Genomic DNA, 21,141 nt, shown 5'->3' with positions numbered 1-21,141 from the left:
AGCATGTGAGGAAGGGAAAGAAGAACCAAACACTTTGAAAAGCACAATGTTCCAGACAGGAGTGGGAGGAGAAAAAGGACAGGAAGAGATTCAGTTTTATCACTTATTATTCTTTCCAAACTTTTCTGCTGCAACCATAAAGCAGGTTAGTTGCTTAGCTTGAAACATAGAGAACCAGCTGTTCCAAGTGGTTTGGTCAATGAAAAGCACACACAGTGACCAAAACTTAAGCCAGTCTTAAACTGTATAAATTAAATTTCGTTAGATAAAAATATAAGTGGCATCTCAAACACATGATGCTTGACCTTTTCTATTATTGAGAACTACTGAGAAATGTCTCTTTTTATGGGCATTACATTTTTAAATACTGTAATTGCGAATGCTTTGATATTTTATTATCTAATGCAATGACTCAGACATTTTTAAGTGTGGTTTAAGTGCACAATTAAATTTTGGGCCACTGTATGCTTGAATATCTCATGCGATCTGTACACATTTTCATCCAGTATTCTGTGAATCTGTGTTTGTGATTGTAACTACTACACTGATAGTGCAGTGTATACTCACCAGATCCAGGGGATTTGCTGCGGCGAGTCAACCCTGGACTTTTATTACCAGAGTATCTCACAGGGGCAGCAGAACGAGGAGAATAAGAGGACTTGAGCACCTGACACTCTGCAAAAAAATCATCAGAAACCAACACGCACTATTGATTAGGAGGGAATTATGAACTTGATGTCTCATAATAACAGTTTTAAAGATTTAATGACTTTCTGGGGTTTATGGGCTTGGTGTTTAATATGAATCAGTGGTTTCAGAGGATTTACACAGTCACAAGAATTAAGAGCAATTATTGTCTTAATTCCAAGATTAACCTTAAGTGGCTGACTAGTTGCTTTCCTCATTCTAAAATATAGCATGTGCCACCATCATTTACCCTTTGAATTCAGTACAAAGGACACACATGCAATTCAGTATTTGTGTTCACACACACCAAAGCGATTTAAAATGCTTAAAGGGATAGTTCATTATAAAATGAAAATGATGTCATTATTTACTCACCCTCATGTTGTTCTAAACCCATATGATGTACTTTTTTTCCCTGTGAAACACAAAAGGTGGATTTTTGAAGAATACCCTTGCTATTCTTTTCCATATAATGAAGGACTGGGGCTGTCAAGCTACATCATGAAATAAAGAAACCATGAAAGAATAATAAAAGTGGCCTTTACTACTCATGCCCTACGTTTCAAGTCTTCTGAAGCCATACGAAAGTTTTGTGTGAGAAACAGATTCAATTCAAGTCATTATTTGCTAAAAATCTTGACATCCGCACTAGTTTTTTCAATGATTTTAATCAGTTCCAGTTCACAAAACCAGTCTGAATGAGTTCAACTTTCTGAGCATTTTATGGTATTTTACTGTCATTTTGGAGCTTAAAGTCAGTAACTTTTTTGTTAATATTATCTTGGACTTACAGTGACACCTAAAGTTGTGGATCCAGCATCATTCAAAATTAAAAGTTTTCATTAGAAATTTACCATTCACAGACAGCCATTATTAGTTTATTTCAAGAGAGAAAGTTTCTAACAAGTGAGTAGTTTTCATCTGGTTAGCAGCCCCCATGAGGGGACCCTCTCCATAAAACAGCTTTTATAAGTTTACTGATATTACTGGTATATTAATCTGAGTGGTTATGATTTTATACATATGTTTAAAAATTACAATTAATTTATTTAAGCGTAAAAATATTTTATGAGAAAAAAGTACAGAGTGCACCTTTAACAGCACTGGTCCTCATTTACTTCCATTACATTGAAAAAGTGGCCGGGATATTCTTTAAATATTCACCTTTTGTGTTCCACCAAATTCAGAAAGTCATACACGTTTGTAACAACATCCACATTTGTGAGAATTTACATTTTTGGATGGACTGTCCCTTTAAGAATTTTAGAATGATTGAATGCCAGATTGCTCTTCACACAGTTAAAAGATTTTTAAAAGCTTATAGAGTAAATGAGTGGTAAAAGGACATCTGTAAACATATTCCAATTTTACATGTGCAAAGACAGTGAAGTTATTGAATTGCCTGGCCGAGGCCTATGAGAACAGCCTGAGAGCAGTGGATGCAGAACTTTACAGTGTTTATTTATTTATTTTTTTCTAAAGAATGATTCATATAGTTCAGCAGTGGCTGGGCCCAATCTGTCCTGTTGATTACACGGCATCTGTTAATCACACTGGGCTATGATAAGCACCAGATTGTTAAATGGCGAAGATAAAACAAGCTGAATGCCATTATTTAAATGCAGTTACTGCCCAGCTAATCTGTTTTATGAGGCTTAACTTAAGCATTTAACAACATGTGTAATGAGATCTTTAGTTACAGAAGATTAAGAAATCTGGTGGGCTTGAGTTTTGAGGACATTACACTTGTGCTGCGGAAAGAAGAGGTTGAGCAGTAAATAACGTCAGATGCAAACTTACCGTTTCTTTATATTTTTGGAAAAGTCCTACTTAGTCTAAGTGGGGCAGTGGATAAAAACTAGGACATAATGCCAAGCAGCTGAACTAAATTCACACAGCTATGAATCAAGCTATCACAGTGCTTGTGTGGTACATGCTACAAGAACTGGAAGTGTTTCATCATAGCAGGATGCAAACTATACACAAACTCTAATAATTTTATTTTGAATTTGGCTAAAAGAGGGAAGTGGTTCAAAGAGACTTTCTTCACTTTCCCGCTTGCGCAATCATGTTCGCCAATAGACAAACACAAACTGCACATTGAAGAATGGTGAGGAACTTCTGATAACAAGGTAATTTCCTATGAGGAATGGTAATCATCTGTCTAATGCTTTTTGGATCATTCTGGAAAAAGGATTCATTTTTGCAACCCAATAAGTGAATAAATGTCCCCATTTGGGTACTATTTAAAGGTGAATTGTGTATTTTTTTCCAGTGGTCGACTGATATATCACAGAGACCAATAAATCAGCCAGCATTCTGACTTTTTTAATTATACATTTTTCTGTTTAGCCAATTTGTTTCTTGAGGACGCCGAAAATGTCCTGCTTGCATGTGAAGCGACTGAGATATGTAATCGACCAGTCATGGTTTGTTTTGTTGTTACGTGCCATCGTGTTACTACAATAATAGACCGGTGTGCAACACAGTCTCATTTAAATGGTCCACATATCAGCGGAGCCACGGCAGACGTGTTTGAGCTCATAATGTTCTCGCCTGTTTCATTCTCCCTCTCCCTCCTCAACAGTTCCCTGTAACTTTTAACTGTCTTGTCTAATAATAAAAAGGCAAATATCAATAAAACTAATATCATATACTGTCTGCAAATATGTGCATATCTCATTCAAACAGATGTAATAAACAAACCTCACACAACTTCCAGCATCCATCATTTATTTACCTCTAAAACACGTATTCTATCAGCCTCTCCTCAGCAGTTCCCTGTCAATTTTAACTTTCTTTTCTAATGATAAAAGGCAAATATCAATAAAACTTCTATTATATACCGTTTGCAAATATGCAGATATCTAATTTAAGCAGATGTAATTCACAAACCTCTTCCCGTCGAGTGCTCATCTAATATCTTCCTCTGAAGCACATATTCTATCAGCCAGAATCAAAATATCGGCATCAGAATCAAAAGTTCCTCTGATTCACAAATCATGACGGTCACTCCATGACAATCCAAGCAGGCAATCCATGCAGTTTAAACTGTCAGGAGATTGCTGCTCGCGCTGGATCTGCACTAGTGCGTGAGTACAACTTCAAAGTAAATGCGCTTCATGTGTGCTATAAGTAAATGTCTTATTCATTATGCACTGTATGTGCAATTGGTTTGATTCAGTATTTTTTGAGAAAATGCGATTGCTAACGTGGACTACTGTGTGTACTGTTATTTCCTTCTTCCTAATATATTAACAATTTCTTCATGTGCAAATAAATGACTAAAATTTGATGACTAAACTGAAATCAGAAGAAACTGCTATCTACCATTTAAAATACAATTTTTTTAGATTATTTTTTACAAAGTTAAAGTTTTGTGTGAAATTGAGTAAATATAGTGCTAAATAAGAGTTTATTTATTTTTTTGGCAATTTTATGTTTATGTTATTTACTATATTAAATTGTGTGATATATCAGTATTATATTGGCCTATCAGCCACCCTGCTCTGTGGATATAGGCATTGGCCATTAAAAAACCCATATCGGTTGACCACAATTTTTTCATTTTTAAAATACTTTCTCACATTCCAGCTTAATATCCAGTGTATTTCAACTACAAGTTGATTTCTCAAAGTGTAAAAAAACAAATTGTAAACACTGGCTCTGTGATGCTATCAAAATATTGCTCTTCATTTAAGCATCCTGACCAGCCTGACACAACCACTGGTTTGAGTTTGGGCCAGGACTATTGGTTTGTTCAACTAATGGCAGATGAGAGGAGTGTTTGGGAAACCTGTTTGAAAACAGAAATTACACACTTGATCCCAGCATTTTTTCCTTATAACAAGCAACTCTGTAGTATTTTGTCATGTGCATATGATAAGATATTAACAGTAACAATAAAATAATAGGCTATGAGATAATACTCTTACTTAAGACATGCAAGCTACACAACAGATTAAATTAATTTAAAACAGCCTTATAGCCTTTGCACACCAAATGCGAATTTTCACTGCAATTAACATTTTGAACAGAAACAATGGATTCCTTACGAGCCATTCATACCTGGAGCGAACATTCATGCTGAATCGCGCACCGACAAAGCAATGCTTTTTTAACGGCGAGTGTGTCAAAAAAAAATTTCTTCACTGGTATGATGAAATGCCCTGACCATTAAGTTTGAGCTTTGGAAGCCGTTGCAGTTACCAAAACCAGCGCAACAGGTGGCGCTAAAGCACAGAAAGCTGTTTTGACCACCGACATTTTAAACTGAAGTAACTCGAGGAAGAAATCCTGAACCAGTAGAGAGGGACTGCATTCCAAATGGGATAAATCACCCTCAGAGGGGCACTTTGAAGGGAGAACAATCATGATAGTCATGTTGTAAGATCGCTTCATACAGAATTTCCATTTAGAATTACTTAAAAAGGGAGTTCTGAATGACCCTTATTTTTGAGCCCCACACCTTTTAGCCTTTCAAAGCTTTCACAGTGGATGGTAAAATCTTCATAGGGAATTGAGCATGGGAGTGATCACTCTAGAACCGTAACGAATAAAACACTGTTTCTGCTCTGAACGAACCGAAATGAAAAAAACATTTTGGTTTTAGTCCCTGATTTTGAATACAAAGACATAGGTATATACAGTGCACTGTAAGTTAAAGCAATAGTAATAACATATGGCGAAGAAAAACACTTAAGGTCCGTGAAGCTGTTTAAAAAAAAAAAAAAAAAAAAAAAAGGGTGATACAAAGGCAAAGATGCTGCGCTATATATTATATTTGAGATATAAGAGAACTCACGTAAGATTAAATTCAAAGGCAAAAAGTGCAGCAATATAGAATAAATTAAGAAGACTATCCACATAATATCAGATAATGTTTAAAGGAGATGCAAGGCAGCGATGCAGCAATATCATTTGATGCAAATGAAATACACATCCTGGTTGTTGTTTCATTTGCATCAAATGATATTGCTGCATCTAAAACCAAAATGTTTTTTCATTTCAGTTCGTTCTGAGCAGAAACAGTGTTTTATTCGTTATGGTTCTAGAGTTCAGCAGACTCCTTTCCAAATGGTAACCGGTTAGAACAAAATAAAAGAAAGGTTAATAACGTTCTTTTTGAAAAGACTAAGTATTCTGTGCTAAGGGTGGGTGATATACCAGTTGCTGTGTGGCCAAATCTCGCAAGAGAAACATGCGACCTGGGCTGCATTTCCCAAAGTCATTGTAATCCTAAGTAGACCATTGGCGCCAGTGGTCTCTACGATCAACTTAAGCTTGCGATGCTTTTGGGAAAGGCAGCCCTGGTCTGGAAAAACTAAAAACAAGTTATTTTTTATTGTTTTAGTTTTACCCAAAGCGAGCGTATGCATAGGCCATGTTCTTCTGGAGCTATTAGCTCCTTCTTCTTATCATTCGTGATGGGCGGAGGGCAGACCAGCTGACTGGTGCTTTGCGCCACGTACTATACAACGGTAAAATTAGTGCCACCTATTGAGAAGGCTTGAATGTGTTAATGGCGATCATTTGTGTCGCTTTATATGTGAAAGGGCCATTCGTTGCCAATTCTCCTCTCATAATCGTGTCGCCTTTGGTGTGCAAAGGCCTTTAAAGTATGTTTGCTGGATATGTTTGCTTATATATAGTGGAGGGATTAAAGATTTTATTAGAGTTCAGTATGAAAGACAATGGTTTAAAATGAAGTTAGTGTTAAGCTGGGCCTACCAGTTAGAAAGGCTGTGGAAGCCTTACCACTGTGATCCAACACAAAATCGTCCTGTGCGTAACGGAATTTCTCAGGACCACATGCGATGAACACGTCATCATCCCCAAAAAAATCTTGCAAACATGTAATCTAGACACAGAAGGGAAAGGTGGGGGGAGAAAAAGAGAGAAACACTGTTTGAGAAGTGAATGAAAGTTGCCATGTGTCCGCAACAGCTATCTGTTACACTTATTAACTGAAGAAGCATGTAGTAGGCTAGTTCACAATTCCCTGCTAAAGAAGATACAGAGCAGGAAAAGTGTTTAAAACACAAATAGATAAACAAAAATGGAAAGCCTGCTTAAATCCACTATTGACGTTGCCATCTGATTTTTTGGTTCAGTATTTCTCTGCATAGAAAATAAAGCCTGGGAAGACCTGCCATACATGGTCTTTTAGATAAATTTACCAAATAGGCATTCAGGGTGAGTAACATAAACTAATGGAATAAAAGAAACATTTTCATATCACTTGCAAACACACCCCCCACACACAGCAACAGTGGTTGTGGGCAAGGAATGATGTCCGGATTTCAACCCACTCTTCCACTCATGGAGGTGGGCAGCAAGAAACAGATGGCCCCAATGTGGAGCTCCATCAAACACACACACATACATGCACACACACAGACACTGATCCACACAGAACTGAGAGAATGATCACAGACAGATGGAGAGCAGTGGTACAGAGCCCCCTTTTTCCCTTTATGAGCCTGACACACTGCCACTCTAAAGACAAAGGGGGGGGGGGGAGGGGGATTGTACTTTGTTAATATAATGCTATTGATGAATAAACTATTCAACAGCCTAAAATGGCAAGGCAGCTCCAGAATGTGTAAAACGGCATCCCAAATTTCAAACTTCTGCACTCCGTAGGCCATTTTGTAGTGTAAGTAGTTTGAGTAGTGCGAGTATAATGAGCACCCAGATGATGTACTTCTTTAACCAAAAAAACGGAGTGTGAAATTTTGGACACTTCACGCAGTCTGCGGTCGTGGCTTTCCTTACGTAGCAGAAGAGGTGGGGTTACCTGTTTACTAATGAATGTGGCAACTAGTGAGACTTCTGTAAAGACAGCATCTTACAAATGTGAGTTGAATGCTTTGTCATCATCCGATGCTGTGTGAATATGTACATTATTTGATATTTAAGGGCTGAATGTGCTAAAGCTAGCCCCTTTACATTACATTAATTTGAAACATCAAGTACTACCCTTTGAAAATTCATACAATAGATGGTAGAGAACAGGGCCAGTCAGAGCTGGTCAAACTGGTACCCTATGCAGAGTTCCAAAATTGTCTGATGGTGAGTAGTGGATATCCTCTTAGGATAGTACTCTTTTTTTTCTTTGGATTTTTCCCCTTTTTCACCCAATTTGGAATGCCCAATTCCCAGTGTGCTTTTTAAGTCCTTGTGGTCATGTAGTGATTTGCCTCAATCTGGGTGGTGGAGGATGAATCTCAGTTGCCTCTGCTTCTGAGACCATCAACCTGTGCATCTTATCATGTGGCTTGTTGAGCACATTGCCATGGAGACATAGTGCTTGTGGAGGCTTCATGCCACCCACTGTGGCATCTGTGCTCAACTCACCACGTGCCCCACCGAGAATGAACCACATTATAGTGACCATGAGGAGGTTACCCCATGTGACTCTACCCTCCCTAGCAACTGAGCCAATTTGGTTGCTTTGGAGATCTGGCTGGAGTCACTCAGCATGCCCTGGGATTTGAACTAGTGAGCTCCAGGGGTGGTAGCCAGTGTATTTTACCACTGAGCTACCCAGGCCCCCTTAGGTTAGTACTCTTAATTCTCTTCAGAGCTCAACAATAAAGATGGCCCGATGACCCATGACCAGAGTGAGGGAGTTTAGGGACAGTTAACGGCACTGTAACTTGCCCTTAAATATTTGGTTGTATGTGATTTATTGAACATTGTTGTTGCAAATTGTGCTTATTTAAAAATTTCACCAGCATAATGTCAGCTAGCTGGCTAACATAGAGTCGATGAGGTTTTGTCGAAATTGCAAGAGTGACATGGAATTAGAAATTGGAAGCATCAGTTATAATGGATAAACTGTTCAATCATAAATCTACTATTTAATAATCAAAATCATATTAGTGGTGGGACCAGTGAAAATGTTGGCATGGCAAGTAAAAATCTGAACTAATGAACTGACCAGTCCAGCAGAAAAAATAAAATAAAAAACCTTTATTGCTCAAACCTGCTCTACTAATAATTTTACAATCATACATTAGGCATCACTTTGAAGCAACACAGAAAATACTTGCATCTGAACCTAAAAGGGGTTTCTTTGTTAACAAGTCTTGCCAGTCTGTGGGATGGGTCTTAAGATCTACAGTATTACCATCAGTCAGCAGATCAGAGAAGCATATGGACCCAGTTGTTGGCCAGAGTACAGTGACATACTAAAGCCACACTGGGAGACTATTACACATGCCTGAAGCGTTTGAGCTGACATTTTGGATCTGTATGACAAAGTACAGTCTGGAGTAGGGCTAAAAGTGTGTACTGTTAATGTTGTGGTTCTTAAATAAAACCCAGAGGAAGCATAAGATAAACTTGACTTGTAACATGGCAACATAAACGCTGCAGCTGACTTAGCTAGAACATTTATTTATTTATTTTTTCAGTAAAACATGCAGATTCGTAAAGCTTTTGACAAGCCTTGTATTTTAAAATGGCCTTCTGGAATTATTAATACATGTCCCTGCTGGAAAAACAAACAAATAAACAGCTTGGTGACCAGTTTAAATGACTAGTTAAATACAACTTATTGCTGGTTACCAGTATAAGTTCTGTTTTGGGGAATTTCCATGTTGGTTTCATGCATGGCTAGAATGGTCAAGCTGGTCTACCTGTAACAATAGCCAGCTTGTGCCAATTATAATCCAACATTCCCCATCTAAAATCAGTAAAGGTCATCTTAAACCTTCCAAAAATGGTCTAAGCTGGCTTTTGTTCAGCAGGGGGTTCTTGAATATTGAAATAAAAACAAAGAGCCACAAAACAATGTAAAAAACCTAATAGAAATGGTAAAAACTTTCAAATAAAATATAGTGACTCCTCATTATACTCAAGACAACCTGCAGAATTTTTAAACGACAAGTCTTTCACTTATCCTTTTATTTTAAGAATCTCAAAAGATATTCATTAAGGCTTGTATCATTAAGCTCTTCTACATCTCGTCTGGCCTCCAAAGCTCAGTAAAGTACATGCCTGTGCAGAGAGAGACCTGACAGGGAGCTGAGTGTAATAACAGCCTTGCTTTATTTGGCTGACAATAATGAAAGGTTTAAAGGCAGTGCTGTTCTAACACTGTCAAGACAGAAGGAAAAAAGGGATTAAAAAAAAAGAAAGCATAAAAATGGGATGTGGGAGTTCTAGGCTCAAAAGAGAGACAACCACCTTCTTGATTTAACTCTTAAAAATGACCTACATTGGTGTATTGTAGCCTTACTGTAATGTAGTTGGGTTGATTTAGTCACATTAAATAATATTTTCGACTAAACCATTTAATTCACAGTAGATGTTACCACATGAACCACATTTTTAAGGATACCTGACAACAATTTTTTTACAGTGCAAACTTGATGGCTAAAAGCACAGGGGATAGAAACAGTCCAGCATGCATACAACACTCTACATTACATTTAGCTCCAGCACAAGTCCGATTAGTGCTAATATACTGTTAGCTTTGCTGTTTTCTTTCAGCCAAAATCGAATAAAGGATTTGAATGGGATGGAATCAGACATGACATCAGCTAGGGTTGGAGGAGTTTGTCAACAATTAGCTACTAAAGCACAGGAGTGGAAGTTGAGGAAAATGCTCTCCTCACCTCAGCACAGCTTGAAGGGCCATCAATAATGGATGCCACTGAAGGTAGTGTTGACAAATGAGTCTGTCACGGCGAGTACTCCAGTAACGATTGTGTTTTCAGAGACTGATAAGTTTAATGGCATATTTAATGGGGCATTTCTGTAGGCAAAGAGTTCAGTGGGTTCAAAATGAGTCAAAAATTTGCAAGCACATGGCCCTCATTCATGAAACACAAGCAGAACGAATTTCTTTGTACATAAATCCATTCTTACGTTCAATTGAATGCAACAATTTACATATAATTGTATGAAAAAGTCAAAAAGCACCAAAGATTGGAACAAAAATGAAGCAATTCAACTATTTTTTTTTAGTCTGAAGTGTCAACATGGTCACATGGGAAATGGGTATTGCTAAAGATTGTTCCGGTACCCTTACATCAATCCCATTCTGGCATGTTACTGACAACTGCTGACTTCCATCAGATATTTTTGCATTAATTCTAATGTATTTACCTTTTCCTGTGGTGCTACTCATAGCGCATTGTGCAAGCATCCTCAAACATACGGGTTCTGGTCCCATGGAAACCAGGAAGTAATCGTGTTCACGTAATCAATGAAGAGCATGATTCTGAGGTTGAATTTTCCTTCTAAGATTTCATTTTTACTGCACAGATGGTTAGGTTCAGGGTGGAGGTTTGGGTTAGTGCGTATGGTTAATAAAATATGAATTACTGTTGACTGTATTGCATCATTTATAACTAAAATACAACTTGCTTTACTTGTTTTTGGCACCACTCTGTTGAAATTTCACCCAGAAACTGAAGCTCACGTTTGGCCATACACTCAACAACACTTCCAGCTTCTGCTACTGGGGGCAGTGGCTTGAATTTCAGTAAGCACAGATCGATTTTAGCTGAAGAAATGTTGACCTACTGTCACCAAATTCCCAGTGAGATCTTTCTGCAGGAATTTAACTTAGTATGAAAGTAGTAAAGTACACAGAATGGACCATCTTAAATTCTTGTTTGAATTAAGCAGATCCCACAACTTCAACTGCTCACAAACCTAAAATATACAGTAGGTTGTCTTAGAAGTTGGTCATCAAAAGTCCAACTGATAATAATAATTCCTTACATTTACATAGTATTTTCTAGGCACTAAAAGTGCTTAACATAGTACTGGGGGAATCTCCTCAACCACCACAAGTGTGCAGCATCAACCTGGTCCAACAGCAGCCATAGTTCACCAGCTATTGGTGGAGAGGAGAGTACAATGATGTAGCCAATTCATATATACTAATATACTGTATATATATATATATATATATATATATATAAGGACAACAGGATTACACCCCTACTCTTTACAAGAAATGTCCTGGGTTTAATGACCACAGAGAGTCATGATCTCAGTTTAACATCTCATCTGAAAGATGGTGCCTTTTTACAGTATAGCATCCCAGTTACTATACTGGGGCATGAGGACTCACACAGACCACAGGGTGAGCAGCCTCTTCCAGCAGCAACCATAGTGTTCCCCAGGAGGTCTCCCATCCAGGTACTAGCCAGGTTCAACCCTGCTTAGCTTCAGTGGGTAACCAGGCGAGAGCTGCAGGGTGATAGGCTGCTGACAAATGGCAAGTTTACACTACACGATTTTAGGCCCGATTTTCACTTGCTGACAGTTTTGTTGAGATCGCTGACAAAAGCCCGAAATCATAGGCAAACCAGAGCTTGTGTAACATTGTCTCTGTAACGTCTGTAACGATGTAGCTGGCACTGGTAATGACGTGCATTCCAACGTGTATTCCATAAACCCTAACTACAAACATGAAGTAAACATAAACATGAACTTGACATAACATAAACTTGGCTTGGCATAACTAGACTTGACATAGACTTGACTCTCCAACAAAGTTACATACAAACAATCAATACCTGACAATGGACAAAGGAAAACATGAGGCTTAAATACATGAACATGGGAGAACACATGACAAAGATAACCAATATACACTGAGAACTCTAAATAAGATAACAAGACAATCAACCAATGAAAAACAAGACACATGAACATGGAGGGAAAACATGAAATCACATGACAAGGGAACCACATGACATGAAACAGGAACTAGAATTTCAAAATAAAAGACATGAAAAACATGAACCAACAAAATACACATGACATATCCCCCCACAAAAGGGCAGCTCCCGATGCCCCAACACATGAACAAAACACAAAAAACATGGCATCAACCCAAAGTTCTATAGGGAGTTGGGGGGGGGGTCTTGAAGCATGGCTAGAAAAGACATGGCCTGGCAGAGTCAATGGAAAGTGGGGCCCTGAGAGGCTTGAGGGGCGGAGCCGTGGAAGGCGGGGCCGTGAGAGACTTGAGGGGCAACACCAGGGAACTTGGTGCCCGGAGAGTAGCCGACGGCTCGAAGGACCATGGTGGAGCCGGAGGTTCGGAGAACCGAGGTAGCGCCCAAGGCTCGGCGGACCGAGGTGGAGCTGGGGGATTGGAGGACAGAGGCGGAGCCGGTGGGACTGATGACCAAGGCGTAGCCATAGGCAAGGAGGTCCCCAGTGGAGCCGCAGGCTCGGATTGATGAAGCGTAGCTGTGGGATTGGAGAGCTCAGGCGGAGCCAGGTGACCGACTGAACAAGGCAGAGCTGGAGGGACGAGGGACCCCAGAGAAACCGAATGGCTGAAGGACTACGGTGGAGCCGAAGGGACATAGAGCCAAGGTGTAACTGAGGGTTTGGAGAACCAAGGGCGGAGTCCAGGGCTCGGAGGGTCTAGGCGAATTCAGAGGGTCGGAAGTTCCCCTTGTCTGATCCTGAGGAAGCGTCCATAGGGTGGTACAAGGGCGGGAACCATCTCCAGGTCCAATAGCTCAGATGTGGCTATGACAAGGTGTGGAACAGACTCAGACGTGGCTGTGATGTGGCATTTAGCAGGCTCAGCCGTGGCTGTGACATGGCATGGAGCAGGCTCAGGCATGGCTGTGACATGGCATGGAGCAGGCTCAGGCGTGGCTGTGACATGGCATGGAGCAGGCTGAGGCGTTGCTGTGACATGGCATGGAGAAGGCTGAGGCATTGCTGTGACATGGCATGGAGCAGGCTGAGGCATTGCTGTGACATGGCATGGAGCAGGCAGAGGCATTGCTGTAACATGGCATGGAGCAGGCTGAGGCATTGCTGTGACATGGCATGGAGCAGGCTGAGGCGTTGCTGTGACATGGCATGAAGCAGGCTGAGGTGTGGCTGTGACATGGCATGAAGCAGGATGAGGCATGGCTGTGACATGGCATGAAGCAGGCTGAGGCGTGGCTGTGACATGGCATGAAGCAGGCTGAGGCGTGGCTGTGACATGGCATGAAGCAGGCTGAGGCATGGCTGTGACATGGCATGAAGCAGACTCAGGATCCGGGGCAAAAGATGGCACTAGCTCAGCGACCATGACGAGGAACTCTGGCTTGGCGGCCATGATGTGGAACTCTGGCTTGGCGGTCATGACGTGGAACTCTGGCTTGGCGGCCATGTCGTGGAACTCTGGCTTGGCGGCCATGACATGGAACTCTGGCTTGGCGGCCATGACGTGGAACTCTGGCTTGGCATCTGCCTCCCCCACAGTGAACGTAGAACCAATAATCTGTAGGGCAAGGTCAATATACTGAGTCAGGCTGTGGGTACTCTGACCGCCTGGCATCAGCAGATTGACTCAGTTAATCCAAAATGGAAAATGTCTTTGAGGGCAACCTCATTAAAGTCCACCTGGCATGCCAGAGTGCAAAAGTCCTCCACGTAATCCTCCAGGGGACAATTCCCCTGACGTAGGCATAGGAGTTGGATTGCGGGGTTCATTTTTGTTGGTCAGGTATTCTGTAACGTTGTCTCTGTAACGATGTAGCTGGCACTGGTAATGACGTGCATTCCAACGTGTATTCCATAAACCCTAACTACAAACATGAAGTAAACATAAACATGAACTTGACATAACATAAACTTGGCTTGGCATAACTAGACTTGACATAGACTTGACTCTCCAACAAAGTTACATACAAACAATCAATACCTGACAATGGACAAAGGAAAACATGAGACAGTTGTGTAATGTGAACAGTACCACAATCCGACGTCTTGAAAGTCATGTGGTGTGTAGGAGGCATAACTGATGAGGATATGGTGGCGAATGGGACATCAGCTTTCATTTCTCACTGCAGTGAGATGAGCTGTCAAACCACAGTAACATCAGACCCACACTAGAGCTACTGTCACTTTGTGGGTTACAGTCAATCAAAGTGCTTCCTGTGAAGGCTTATATGTCACTAAAATATTTAACATTTGAGATTTAATAACTTTTAGTTATACTTATGGAATATTAATATTATTATTTTAATCGTGTACCTGGGTAGAATTAGTAAACCCGATGATGCTAAATTTGTTTGAGTAACAATTTCTCAGGATTCTAACATTACGCTTTAAAATATGAAAGACATATTAGAGTTTGTCTGTAGATTCAGACTCTGATATATAGGGATCATGAAACTTTTGGCTTATTCTTCCCAACTTCATCTTTCTGGTTCAAAACTCTTCAAAATATCATTGTGTTTGGTGCTTTGAATAATTTATTTTCAAAAACGTTTGAGCAGGCGGAATCTGCACTCTGCAGAACTCTGCAGAAAGCTCCACTGAGTTCAGCAGAATTTGAATTCCTGTTTTTCCACAAAGTTTTACACATCTAGACCAATTTCACTGTGAATTTAGTGACAGTAGGTCAGAAGTTCTTCCACTGAAATCGGTATACCGAAATTTCAATCACTGCCCCTAGTTGCCAAAGCTGGAAGTGTTGTTGAACGTATGGGTGGAGTGGAGTACAGATGTAAACTTATAAAGGAAAATGCAATGTCAATATCGCACTTATCATTGATTGCGTGAATCAATGGGACCAGAAAACATGTTTCTGAGGCTGCTTGTGCAACTGGCTATCAGTAGCGCCACAGGAAAAATGTAACCCATTTAAATTTATGCAAAAATGTCTGATGAGAGATGGTGCTTGTCAGTAATAAGGCAGAATGGGGTCGATTTCAGGACACTGGAACATTCAGTAGCAACATGTCGATGTCTCTTCTGGTCATGCTGACACATCCCCCACACCTTGTTTGTTTGTTTATTAAATATTGTGGCAATATTTTTTTATATTTTAAACTATCAATAAGAGTGTAGTACTCTCATCTCTGTTTATATAAAGTAATTCCACAGAAATATCGCAGATTTGCCCACAAAATAAATGCAGAAAATGTGAAAAAAGTATTCTCATGTGTGACAGGAGCTTGTGATTGTAAAGGAATGTGTAGAAACAAGAAATGAAAAATGACAACAAACAGGAAACTGATACCGGAAAACAATGAGAAACGTGGAAATCCCATTGGGCTCACTTGATAAAGTTTCCAGACTGGGTAGACATAAACAAAAGAGGACATTGAGATCACACAATGACCCTGACTGGCTCCACTGACACGTTTCTGGTCGTGTGCCAGCCCTATGTCTCCTAGCGATGCCTGCTGTGGCTGGTAGGCCGGTCAGACAAGCCACAGACGCTTTGGCTTTAACTTTCTATTTTTTTCTGCTACTTACAGTCTGTGTGTGATGCAAAAGAGCTGCATTAATGGCACGGAGGCAGATGCTGTTTATTAATTCGAAGGCATACAATAATTGCTATCCAGATTCATGATACAGTATGTTTGACCTCAATTATTCTATTTAATCCTGATCTGCCCTTAAAACAAGTCAAGCAAATAATGCTGTATGGAGGTCCACTTGTGCCTATCAGGACCCAAAGCCACTTTAAGGAGGACCACTTTAAAACCATCTCGTGTGTATCTGCAACTAAAAAGCAACTAAGTTACAATTATATATATATATATATATATATACAGTATATGCTATATATAATGAGATATCATTAATAATGAGATAAAACCAACATGGGTGATTTTTTTTCTCCCCTTTTTCTCCCCAATTTGGAATGCCCAATTCCCAATACGCTCTAAGTCCTCGTGGTGGTGTAGTGACTCGCCTCAATCCGGGTGGCAGAGGACAAATCTCAGTTGCTTCCACTTCTGAGACCGTCAGCCCACGCATCTTATCTCGTGGCTTGTTGAGCGCGTTACCGCGGAGACATAACACGTGTGGAGGCTTCACACCATCCACCGCGGCATCCACGCACAACTCACCACACGCCCCACCGAGAGCGAACCACATTATAGCGACCACGAGGAGGTTACCCCACATGACTCTACCCTCCCTAGCAACCGGGCCAGTTTGGTTGCTTAGGAGACCTGGCTGGAGTCACTCAGCATGCCCTGGATTCAAACTTGTGAACTCCAGAGGTGGTAGTAAGCGTCTTTACTCACTGAGCTACCCAGGCCCCAACCAACATGGGTGATTGACAGGTCAAAGAGATTAGATTAGACATTAAATAAACCCCCACAGACAGACTGTAATGTGTTGAAAACAGCATGTCATATTGATTGCTGTGAGATCTTGATCTAATGTGATTTAAAAGACTTGTGTCCTGAAGTGATCTGCCATCAGACTGTATGCAGGGGATTTCTGATTTGCTTGTGCACATTATTCTGATGTCATACAAACACAGAACACTGCAAGGCTATTATTATGCTAATGCAATCTAGGGGCTACATGTCAATCACCACCCCAATCACTGTCCATAACAACTGACATGCACTCATTTCAGACATTTCATTAAATTGCACTCTGCCTCCATCTCTGCATTTATCTGTCTGTGATGAACAAAACTATGGAGATCTGCTAAAATACTCACTGACAGAAACAAACAATTTAGTAAACCATAAAACAAAATGTCATCAGTTATGTAGCAGAATCGCATCATAATCTACATACTGTTGTCTAATTATCAGGTTCCCTTGATAGCAAATATTTATAACTCAGTCAATGACTATAACTGAGGTTATTTTATTTGTCTAAGTTAGTTTCATTCTATGTCACTTACAGTCATTGTAGATCTAAAATTAAATATGACCTAATTTTGAGGAAGCAGTTTTGCATCTAGGTTATTTATTTTGTATGTATTTTTTAGAACCTTACCTACAGTGTCAAAAGATCAAGAAGTAGGTTCCAAGGCACTCTTCAGTTCTTAATTAAAACTACCTTTATTAAGTTGGCTATTTCATATTAGAAACAATAAAAAAAATAAAAAAAACTGTCAACAGTAAAAAAGGAGAAATGTGGATTGCAAACCCATGCATATCGGCACAGCTGCCTTCTTCAGGGTACAACTCATGCAAACAAACAATCTTATTGAGCTTCTCACAAACACTGGCTTAATTACACACACCTGCTTGGCTCATCAATGTCATCACAACCTACAGTGTATTTGAGTCAACATAAAATCACCTTACATTACCCTTTTTACTTTCATTATACACATTCTTGTTCTTATTGTGCACAATTTATCAGTATTCATTATGTACAAGCCCTCTTATTTTTCAGACCCTCCTCTCCAACCGCCTGTCATTTAGAGTCCATTTACCAATCCAAACAATATCCCGATGCATAAAGTCATGTCCCACCCGATATTTTTTTCTCACTGAATATCCTGTTTCATTCTGAAATCACATTATGGAAGTAAAATGGGTTGCGAACCATTTCATGCTGACTTTAAAGGCCACTCTTCTTATCCTTCGGCTAAAATCTGCAGCTATGTAAATCCGATCTCTTTGCAAGTATACAGTGAGATTACTGGCTTGGGTACAGAAAACATGTGGTGTTTGTGACGTAACATTACATGCATATTTCTAAATTCCAAGCATATTTAGAAAAGATGAAGGCTTTAAGATCTACAGTTTAAGTCAGAAGTTTACATACACTTTAGCCAAATACATTTAAACTCAGTTTTTCACAATTTCTGACAGTTAATCGTAGGAAACATTCCCTGTCTTAGGTCAGTTAGGATCACTACTTTATTTTAAGAATGTGAAATGTCAGAATAATAGTAGAGAGAATGATTTATTTCAGCTTTTATTTCTTTCATCACATTCCCAGTGGGTCAGAAGTTTACATACACTTTGTTAGTATTTGGTAGCATTGCCTTTCAATTGTTTGTACTTTGGTCAAACATTTTGGGTAGCTTTCCACAAGCTTCTCACAATAAGTTTCTGGAAATTTGGCCCATTCCTTTCAGTCAGGTTTGTAGGCCTCCTTGCTCGCACACACTTTTTCAGTTCTGCCCACAAATGTTCTATTGGATTGAGGTCAGGGTTTTGTGATGGCCACTCCAATACCTTGACTTTGTTGTCCTTAAGCCATTTTGCCACAACTTTGGAGGTATGCTTGGGGTCATTGTCCATTTGGAAGACCCATTTGCGACCGAGCATTAACTTCCTGGCTGATCTCTTGAGATGTTGCTTCAATATATCCACATAGTTTTCCTTCCTCATGATGCCATCTATTTTGTGAAGTGCACCAGTCCCTCCTGCAGCAAAGCACCCCCACAACATGATGCTGCCACCCCCATGCTTCACTGCTGGGATGGTGTTCTTCGGCTTGCAAGCTTCACCCTTTTTCCTCCAAACACAACAATGGTCATTATGGTCAAACAGTTACATTTTTGTTTCATTAGACAAAAGGACATTTCTCCAAAAACGAAGATCTTTGTTCCCATGTGCACTTGCAAACTGTAGTCTGGCGTTTTTATGGTGGTTTTGGAGCAGTGGCTTCTTCCTTGCTGAGCAGCAGTTCAAGTTATGTCGATATAGGACTCATTTGACTGTGGATATAGATACTTGTCTACCTGTTTCCTCCAGCATCTTCACAAGGTCCTTTGTTGTTCTGGGATTGATTTGCATTTTCGCACCAAACTAAGTTCATCTCTAGGAGACAGAATGCGTCTCCTTCCTAAGCGGTATTATGGCTGTGTGGTCCCATGGTGTTTATACTTGCGCACTATTGTTTGTACAGATGAACGTGGTACCTTCAGGCATTTGTAAATTGCTCCCAAGGATGAACCAGACTTGAGGAGGTCCACATTTTGTTTTCTGAGGTCTTGGCTGACTTCTGACTTCTGACTTCAACTGTATGTAGAATGTTTTCCATGAATGTGCAAATGATTCTAAAAGCTTACAGAGATCTAATCATGAGCCCTTTAAGTGACTTTCATGCTATTTGTAAGGACACTGAAGGTGTGGCATGGAGGAAGATGCATATGGGATAGGAATGATAACTTAAGGGTACGATCCTTCTGCTGTTTCCCTGGAGACAGACTTGTCCTCATGCAGACTTACAAAATGATTATGGGTCATGGGTCTCTATTACCATGTCATTGGATGCCATTATCAGCTAATCACCAAGCATGCAGTTGGTTGGAGACGTGACTCACGTCAACAGCTATAATATATCAAAATTGGTCAGTCTTATTTACAGATTACTAAATTGGCAAAGCAAATCAAAACTCCTGCCAAAGAACATGTGTGGCTTCTCTCAATCTGCTTCTAAGATGTAAAACCAAGCAAAGCTCTTTAATAAAAAAAAAAAAAAGAAAGGAAAAGAGCAATCAGCATTTATGGAGTTAGACGTTAAGGAGCGTGTCTGACTGAGAGAGTCTTGTGTTGGCTAGTACAGATCTGTGAGCCCCCCCAAACATGGCCCACACCTGCCAGCTGCACAATAAATCCCCCAGTCTTTAGGTTCAGTTACAGCAGAGCTGGATGGAGTCTCAGTGGGCAGCCCACGCCTCTCCACCCCACCCCCACCTCTCATGAATTAGACTTGGAAGGCTCGGAAGCAGATGGCATCCAGTGGCTCTTGTGTTAACATGCATGTTACCCCTAAATATTCATAATTCATTGTTTGATGAAAGGATTTTTTTTCTGATTTTTAGGCAATGCCTGGTTAATGGTCAGGCTTGGATCGTTATTTGACCCTGTTAAAAGACTAAGTGGTATGGCTTGGTGGCAGCGGGGGTGTGGTCGAGCATCCGTCCAGAGAGAGAGAAAGCGGCAAGGGTGCTTACACCTGAGCTAGATTATGTCTAACACCTGTCTCTAATTTCAGTGAGCATGGGGAGAGCGGCATATAAGCGGCCACACCACCAGTAGAGAGAGAGAGAGACTGGCATGAGAGTCTCACGGTGAAGCTACTGAGTTTGTGACGCTAAAGTGTTGTGATAAAGACTTTGTGTTGATTAAGAGGCAGTGACTACTAGCCTGTGACGCTAAAGAGTTTGTGAAGCTGAAGAAGTTACTGTGCCAGTTGTGACTGTGTTTGTGTTTGTGATTAAAATCTCACCTGAGACCTGAAACATCCTGCCCCAGTGTCCTCCTTCTCTCATAATGTGTGACTCCCTTACAGGCTTATTCAGTGCTTAGTGCTTGTCTTATAGTAACTGTCAAATTTTAAACAATGTGCATTGACATGCATACCAATACACTGATAACAACCAAAAATCAGCTTATTCAAAAAAATGTGACAATGCAAGATAATATTTTAAATCATTGGGTTATTATCTGCTTTTGACATCAAAATGCAAACAGTCATGCGCACAACGCTTGTGCACATTGGCTAAGCTGCTAAGAACATAGGTAAAGATGTTTACATGCAAAGCAAAATCGTGTTAATAGGCAAATATCTATGTGTGCTTACCGGTTTATGCATGAACTGTTTATGACCTTACCCCAATAAAAGAAATCCGTATAAGGCGTTTACATGATATCACAAGTTGTTGGCTAGGAGCCCCTTGCTAACTGCCAGGAGGCAGAAGAACACGTGGCTGACCGCCAAGAGGTGGAGGAGCCCAGTGCTGAC

At 40.2% G+C, this 21,141-nt stretch overlaps 1 protein-coding gene across 9 annotated transcripts in view; it reads right to left on the bottom strand.

Annotated features, from left to right (window-relative positions):
* LOC127445464 (serine/threonine-protein kinase DCLK2-like) overlaps window positions 1-21,141 on the bottom strand; it is a 75,504-nt gene that overhangs the window by 34,473 nt on the left and 19,890 nt on the right. For 6 of the 9 annotated variants that reach the window (XR_007897990.1, XR_007897991.1, XM_051705561.1 and 3 more), the window contains exons 3-4: window positions 6,418-6,547; window positions 568-675 (exon numbers count right to left, since the gene is read on the bottom strand). Coding sequence is in view for 7 of the 9 variants with exons in the window: in XM_051705561.1 (XP_051561521.1) it covers window positions 568-675; window positions 6,418-6,547 (238 nt within the window). In the remaining 2 variants the exon portion in view is untranslated. The remainder of the gene's footprint in view (window positions 1-567; window positions 676-6,417; window positions 6,548-21,141) is intronic. The other 3 variants (XM_051705563.1, XM_051705567.1, XM_051705568.1) reach the window with 1 other exon arrangement.

The sequence above is a fragment of the Myxocyprinus asiaticus genome, chromosome 8 (genome assembly GCF_019703515.2).
Source record: "Myxocyprinus asiaticus isolate MX2 ecotype Aquarium Trade chromosome 8, UBuf_Myxa_2, whole genome shotgun sequence".
In the NCBI taxonomy this organism is placed as follows: domain Eukaryota; kingdom Metazoa; phylum Chordata; class Actinopteri; order Cypriniformes; family Catostomidae; genus Myxocyprinus; species Myxocyprinus asiaticus.
This window is presented reverse-complemented; position numbering and strand designations above follow the sequence as displayed.